Source organism: Prionailurus viverrinus, chromosome D2 (genome assembly GCF_022837055.1).
Source record: "Prionailurus viverrinus isolate Anna chromosome D2, UM_Priviv_1.0, whole genome shotgun sequence".
Lineage (NCBI taxonomy): Eukaryota > Metazoa > Chordata > Mammalia > Carnivora > Felidae > Prionailurus > Prionailurus viverrinus.
In genome coordinates, this window is record NC_062571.1 from 26,039,620 (window position 1) to 26,047,269 (window position 7,650).

At 49.4% G+C, this 7,650-nt stretch overlaps 1 protein-coding gene across 3 annotated transcripts; it reads left to right on the plus strand.

Moving 5' to 3' along the window:
* The first annotated feature begins 1,580 nt into the window (after positions 1-1,580).
* LOC125147997 (uncharacterized) lies at positions 1,581-5,128 on the plus strand. Of its 3 annotated transcripts, none has more exons than XR_007145382.1 (2): positions 1,581-2,477; positions 2,781-5,128. XR_007145382.1 is itself a non-coding variant. In XM_047825601.1 (2 exons), exon 2 carries the CDS (start codon positions 2,579-2,581, stop codon positions 3,299-3,301), a length of 723 nt encoding a protein of 240 aa, XP_047681557.1. In that variant the 5' UTR covers positions 1,581-1,981; positions 2,328-2,578; the 3' UTR covers positions 3,302-5,128. The 3 variants fall into 3 exon arrangements, 2 of the variants coding, with proteins under 2 accessions (XP_047681557.1, XP_047681558.1); XM_047825601.1 differs by having other exon boundaries at positions 1,581-1,981; positions 2,328-5,128; XM_047825602.1 differs by having other exon boundaries at positions 1,581-1,981.
* The last annotated feature ends 2,522 nt before the right edge of the window (positions 5,129-7,650 follow it).

A 7,650-nucleotide genomic window follows, 5' to 3' on the forward strand; every position in this document is an offset into this window, starting at 1 on the left:
AACAACCAAGACCTTTGAAAAGACCAAAAACCGGGTGTGTGTTCTGGAGGGAGCTGGTCTTGCTTTCCCTAGGGTTTGTGTAGACCTGTCAGGATTTTCATGCTTTCTTTTTGTTTTCTTTTCTAGTTATTTTTCTTTCCAAGTGATTGTAGGATAGAATTCATTTAAATTTCTGAAGACTTTTTTTGGCTGATTTGCAAGATTTCCCTGTTTGCTAAAGTTATACTTTGATCTTATCTTCTGAGTTTTCAGGAATTAAATAACACATATGCCAACGCAAAAATAAGTAAAACTTATCGGTTATTTTTTCTCTCTAGGACCAATAAAAGGGTCTTAGAGTTTTACAGACTTAAATGTAAATTTTTTTTTGTTATTAATTTGTATATACATATATACACACACATTTCCACGTATTTGTGTTTGTGTGTGTGTATACATATGTGTCACAACTTACTATCACTTAAAAAAATTCAGAATCTCCTTTTCCCATAAAAACAATGTTATGTTTGGGTTTTCATAGAAGTCTAATATTTAGCTCTTAGGGTCTGAGTGAAGATATTGTGTATTTGTGTTTCAACATGATAATATTCTCACATTTCTCTACATCTTACTGTTTAAAAAGTGCTTTTATTATAAAATGCAGCATGCATACAAAGAGAATATATCACATATATGCACAGTTTAAAGGATAATAGAAAAATGAGCGAGTTGCTACCACATAGCCTAAGGATACAGAGGCCCCTTTAACCTGTCATTTAAATTCCCACCTAGTCCACTCTCAGTCCACTCTTTAAAAAAAAAAACCCATCTCTCAGCAAAGTGGAAATAGCTGGGAATTTGCTTAGTGCGATGTAGGGCTTCTATAAAAACCCTCTCCCTAACAGACTATTGAATGAACAGGAAAAGGATATCCGTTGTTTCCACTTGTGTTCAACATTTTACTGGAGGCCTGAGCAAATGTAGAAAGTACGAAGAAGAAATAAAAGGCACACAGATTAAAAAGGGAGAAGTGCAATTTATAGGAAACGTGATTGTGTCATGTAGAAAATCCCAAGGAATTTACAAAGAAATTACCAGAAAGAAGAAGTGAATTTAGCAAGACCTCAATATACAAGAGCCGTAGTATATAAAAGCCGTAGTATTTCTCTAAATGACCCTGGAAGACCAGCCCTGCGGGGGAGACCCGCGCATCCCGCTTTCGAGGGCAGTCTCGCACAAGCGTGCCCACCGCCCTGTCCCCAGTCCCCTAAGGCGCCCCTGGCCCTGGCTCCCAGCGGGGGGCGACCGCAGGACCTAGGTGAACCGGCTCCACAACGTGCAGGCCCTGAATGCCTAGGCTGCGGCCCCCGGCCGGGTGGGGTGTGCTGGGTGGGCTCCGGTCCCACGAGTGGGGTCGGGGCGGGCCCGCACACCCGGCAGGAGCGTCCCCCCCCCCCCCCCCCCCCCGCCAACGTCAGCGGCGGAGCATCTGGAGGACCGTTGGGGTCGTTGCATTCCGTTAGAGCACCTGCTGGACCGGTGGCCGGGCCGCCTGCTCGAGCCTCGACCCCACCCCAGTGGCAGTTGCCAGTAAGCTTCGTCCCGCCGCCACCGCGCACCCACCGGTCTGGCGGGGACCACGTTGCCCGCACCTCTCCTCTGCCCTGTGGGCAGTCGGTGCCACTAGGATCGCGCTTCCTCCCCACCTCCCTGCTGGGGTCGTAACCCTGTCCCCCCCCCCCCCCCCCCCCGACGGCGACGGCAGCTGAAACTCTTGTCTGCTCCAGCCTCCATGATGTTCGCTACTCCGGCCACCCAGGAACAGTAGATATCCCTCCAGGGAGCAAAGGGACTCTCCTCTGTTGGCCGCCTGACTGTTGTCTTTAGGAGGCCAGAGGCATCCGGTCATCCATCAGCTCCTTGCCCGAAGGAGACTGAGTCAGGGCTTTAGGAGAGCCCACGAAAGGCTCAGTGAAGGAGGACTGACAGTTGATGACCAAAGGTGAGACATTGAGAGAAGAGGCCCTGGAAGTGGGAGTGTGCCACAGGCATGGAGGCCACTGAAGGCCACCGGAGCCCCCTGGAGCTTTACTTCCTTCAGGTGCCATTCTGGGCCTCTGAAGGGAAACCTCCCACCCAAGCTGGGGATACTAGTTTGAGTAGGAAAAGCCGCGTGTCCTCGATGCTCTCCTTCTCCATTGCCAGCTCTCGTGGCCCTGCGGGAGGTGTCCCAGGGAGGACACCTGCCCTGCGGGAGGTCCCTTTGGAGGAGTGACCTAGGTTCAGCAGGGCCAGTCTCATTCTGCAGCCACTTCTCAAGAGGTTGACAAAGGTGGTTCTTGTTGAAGGCCATTGGCTCAGTCTCCATCTCACCGACGTCAAAGGAGACAAAGTGAGGGTCCCCGTCACGCCTGTCAAGGAGGACGTCACCCCATGTGCCAGCTGTGGGCCCTAAAAATGGGAAATTTCAGTACCTCTGCCACTGTCGCAGGGTGAAGGTGAGCTGCCCTCCCGTCCCCAGCTTCCCTGTCCAGTCATTGCCGAAGACCTGGGTTTGGAGAAGACAGCTGAGTGGCCCTGGTTTAATAAGGTCTTAGAGATGAGACTGAGGCCACCTCTGACTGCATTGCTGCACAGCCTGCCCTCAGCCGCTGTCACAGTGCCCATCCCGCTCACTAGAACATTACCAGTCACGGACTTGGCTGACCTGCCTGCCAAGCCCCATCCGTCTGCTCCCATACCTAAGATTGCTTGTGAAATGAGATGCACAATTCCTAATTCTCCCTTTGCTGTTCATGCAGGTTCTCTTTCTCCCTTCAGGGTCAAGCTCATCTTTGGGGCCCTACTTAGCAATGAGAACGGAGGCCTTGCGTTCCTGTCCGTCAGTGGTAGCCGTGGCATCTCCTGTTTGGATCTCCCCACGCTCCTAGCACCTCAGTCCTTTCTTCAGCCTGCGTCCTGGAGATTGGAATCACCTATGCCTATGTGTGTGGATTATCTGCCCTTTTTCATGCGGACGTCTCCGCCAGTCACCCCCACCTCAGTCTTCACCGGCCAGTCTATCGCTGCTTCTGCAGCAAGCATATCTGCAGAGTCAGCCTCCCAGCCTCCTTTGGAATTTGGTGTCACTGACACGGACACCACTTCCATTTTTCAGAATTTCCTCTTGACGTCTCCCCCTGGGCTCCAGGGAGAACTTTTATTTTCCATGGCACTTTCTGGTTCTGAGAACATGTACTTCATGCGCAGCGTGGCCTCAGGCTCGGTTCTGCCAGCTTGTCCACACAGTCAGCAGCCCAAACGTGACTTTCAAACTCCCTGACTCTGGAGCCACCCCCTCAGCCCCTATTGGGGTTCTGTGATGGGCTGCGGCCTGGAGCCGCCCGACGGCAGCCCTTTTCCTTTTGGAGACTAGGCGGCCCCAGCACAAGCCCCAGCCCAGCCACCCATAGCAGCACAACTCAGCCGGGCTTATGGATTTGATAGCCCCATATTGTCCCTTTGGCGTCCCTGTCAGCACCTAGCCAGCTTTTGGTGACACTTCAGGCATTTTCCCAGTACTACAGCTACTACTTCTGGCTTTACAGTTGCTGCCAGGATGCCCAGGACTGGAATAATAGCTCACCATTTCTGAACACCACCGCAGATCCATTTGTGTTTGTGGGATCTGCGGCCCTAATGGGTAGCAACAGCTCTGGGGTGGCGTTAGCTGCCCAAGCCCCACCTCCAGGATGGAGCACTCAGCTTTGGCGCGGGATGAAGCGGTCACTACTTCCTCTAGTTAAGGACTCTTAGATCCAAGCTTCAGGGTCCTGCTGGCCTATAGCACCCCGGTTGCCAACGGAGAGTCTACCTCTACAGAGAGCACATCTGTCCTGGGAGACCTTTTCCTCCCTGTGTGTAGTCAGAGCACTTGGGGCTAGCTGGGCAGAGGGACATCTGTGACTATTGGAGGAGTCCGCACCACTGAGAAGAAATGAGTGTCAAGTGACAGTTTTTTGTCTCCTGGTAGGCCGGTCAGCTGGGGCCCTTTGTGGCACAGCACATCCGTTGCAGCTGGGGAGGCCAGCGCCATCCTATGTTGGGTGGTGCTTCTCTTGCCGCCTTTTGTCAGACTTCCCAGGGTCCCCTGGCCACAGCACGTGGGCTGCAGCGGGAGGGATTAGTACCAGTCTCGTGCCGGGAGATATGTCTGTTCGTGCTTATGATCAGAGCATCCGAGGCACATGTGGCCAGACTCCCATCTCTAGAAGCTGCAGTGGCCAGGACCATTCCTATGCTTGCAGGCCCTCGTGTTTCCACCTACAGTCAGAGCACTGGGGACCCATGCGGTGCAATAGAAGGGGACATCACCAAACCTGTGCTTGGTGACCTTCCCACCACCATTCTGAGCTCCTGGGATGCTCGTGGTCAAAGCACTTGTGTTATAGTCAGGGTGATGTTCCCACACATTCTTAGGGAGGCATTTCTACTTTTGCTTGCAGTCAGAATACCTGGTCACCCAGCCATGATACCCCCTTTGGCTTTTAGGGGGCAGCACAACTGAGAAAATACCTATGCTCAGAGGCACTTTCGTTTCTACCTTTGGTCAGAGTGTTTCCAACTCTGGTGTGGTCAGAGTAGGCTTCAGCTTTCTGTTCGGGGCACCATCCAGGGCTTGTGGGAGACAGAAGTGAAGGAACACCAAGTCTTCATCCTCTCATAGTGCAAGATCTGCAGATCTCAGTAATTAAGAAGCAGAAGCTTCCACGAATGGAGCTCGCTTTGCTGGGAAGAGGCTCTCCCTTCTAGTTATGTCAAACAAACTTAACCTCCTCCTTCCTACCACAAGCTGGAGGTCTCACACCTCGGGGGATGTGTGTGTCAGAGGGTGTGGGGCAGATGAGGCTGGTCAGAAACCCAAGACTTGAGAAGTTACACTGTGGAGAGTAGAAGAGAGTTCTTTCTGTATGTATCATCAGCTGACCCCTTTCTGACTTTGACCATTGGTCTGGCCAACCCCAGCTCTGGGTCAGTTTACCCCTCATTTTGGAACTGGTGGATGCCCCCTGCTGCTTATAGCTACCCCTTTGTCCTTACTTATTTGCTCCAGTGGGCTCAAACTTTCTGTCCCAGATTACGTGTATAAAGCTTTGTTCTTGCGAATTCATCCTCTGCTTATGTGTCTTTGCTCTTTGGCTCAACTATAGAGGAAAGATGGTGTGTGAGTGGTGACGTGTTTGGCCAAACCTAACTGTGTGAAGTTTTCTATGGCTCTCGGCAACTAGGAACTTATGACTGTAGCCTCTGTTCTTCCAGTGTGACGAATGGCAACCCAGGAGGACGTCAGGCCCAGAGGAAGGAGAGATGGGGTGACTTGGGCTTCTCTCCCACTGTCTGACCCCACTGCAGACGGGACTATTCCTGATGTGTGTTCAGAAACCACACTTTACAGTTTTGGTAATTTAAAAATGTTTCAGTGTCTTTTTAAAAAAAATCTTTTTCTTTAATGTAGGCTTAGGCCAGTTACCCTCACACATCCACACTTTACCCAGAGAGGATGGGCCTAGCATCTAGGTTCATGGACTTGTAGGAATAAAGGCAGGAAGAGCTCACACCTGCTGTGTAATGATTGAAAATGTAAACATATTACAGTGGTTATCATGCTGCTTTAAAAAAAAATCTGAACATATCCTCTTTTCAGGGGGAAATAGAAATAACCAGAAAATAGAAAATAACCAGTTTGGCTCTTGTCTATACCACTTAAATATCAAATTGTAAGAGTTAACACTTTCACCTGAATCTGGCTGACCTTTGAGCCCCATTGAGTCTCCACTGTATTTAATCGCTCACAATATAGTCATTTCTAAGGCATTTCACAACAGGGGAACTTACTTAGGATGGGAGAAAAATTTACAAGCATTTCTCCAGAAAGTTCCCTATTATCTGACGAGACACTTATTATGACTGTGTGCTAGACTTTGTGCTAGGCCCTCGTGATAGATTGTCTCTTGCCCCAGAGTTGTTTACAATGCATTCGGGAATGCGGAGGAGTAGACCAAAAATTACAACCGGAAGGCTAACGCTAGGGTAATGGGAGTAGGTAAGAAGGAAATTAAAATGAAATCTGACCTAGAATGAAAAGAAATTCGAGTTGCTCCTTAAAGAAGAAAGAGGAAGCAGCCAGGCGAAGAAGGGCTACTTCCAGGTCAAGGAGAAAGGACGTGGGAAGCTTGGGTAGGGAGTGAGCCCACGAGCGTGGCTGGCGGCTGAATCGGGCGAGCAGAGTCATGGAAGGGTCATGAGACAACAAGGGGCAAGATTGTGTAGACTTTAGAAACATCCCTGTGGCTGTGTGAGAAGGAAGGATTAAATGGGAGCCAAAGCAGACGCAAAGAGGCTTCTGGGAGACTTTGCGGTGGCCTCAGCAAAGACAGGACACCAAGCTCCTCAGCTGCCCGTGGGGATGGCAAGGTGGTGACAGGAGATGGAGGTGAGGGACACCACTGCAACAAAACCAGGCCCATTCTGGTCATCTCTTGTGGGTAAAATAGGCGTGGTTTTGGCAAAAATAATACAAGTGCAGTTTTTAATAGTGGGACAGCCTAGGGAAGGCTGAGTGCATTTGGTCACTACCGATTTAACACACGTATCGAGCATCTGGAATGTGCTAAGGACCACTTTAGGTAGTAGTATCAGTTACATAAAGGCAAAATCTCTGGTCCTTAGTGGAGCCTATATTCTATTTGGAGGGGAAAATAATAAACAATAAATGTAGTAAGTAAATTATCTGGTAGGTTAGCCAATAACGGATGCTGTAGAATAAAGTAGTATATGGGGATTGAGATGAGAGTGGAGAGAAGCATAGATTTTAATTTTAAAAGTGTGGGTAAAGCAACCCTTACTGGGAAAGTAAGAATTGAGCAATTGAGTGGGCCATGGAGATGTAAGGGAAAAGCATCCCAGAAAGCGGGAACAGCCACTGCTAAGCCCAGGGGGAAAATGCCTGGTGTTCTCAGAAGCAAGGAAGTAAGCTAATGAGTCTGGGAAGGGGTCAGCAAGTGGGAGAGTGGGGAGAGAGGAGGACAGAGAGGAAAGGGGGTGTCTGGGCCGTGAGGGCCTTGCAGGCTGTTGTAAGAAAGTTGCCTTTTATTTTGTGATGGGAATGTTTGGAGGGTTAGAACAAAGGATGATGTGATATGACAAGTTTTAACAGGATCATTCTGTATGCTGGCAGGATGGTGGAAACAGGAAGAGCAGTCAAGAGGCTAAGGCTGCATTCCAAATCAGGCATTAATAATGGCTTGGACACAGTGATGGCAGTGGAGGGGAAGGAAGGTTAGGCTTTCTACACATATAGGAATATATGCCATTAGGTTGGATGACAGGAGTGTGTGTAGGGAGAGGAGCCCATGGAGTTACCACCATAGGCTAGAGAAACATTTTGGCTTCATCAGTGCATACTTGCTTGTGGGACCCATGGAAACCAATGGCTGATGGAGAATTTATAAAGGGAAAATAAGAAGGGCAAAGAGAGAAGACAGCAGAGTCCTTGATATGTGTGGTTGAGATCTTGGTGCACAAGGAGAAAAGGCTTAACCTCAAACCACCTCATAAACAAATTTCAGATGGATTGAAGACACCAGATATTAAAAAAAAATTATGAGGATTTAGAAAAAAGTATAGGAGATG

Excerpts from the sequence above, each read along its gene's own strand:
- LOC125147997 (XM_047825601.1), top strand. The coding sequence starts at position 2,579 with ATGAGACTGAGGCCACCTCTGACTGCATTGCTGCACAGCCTGCCCTCA.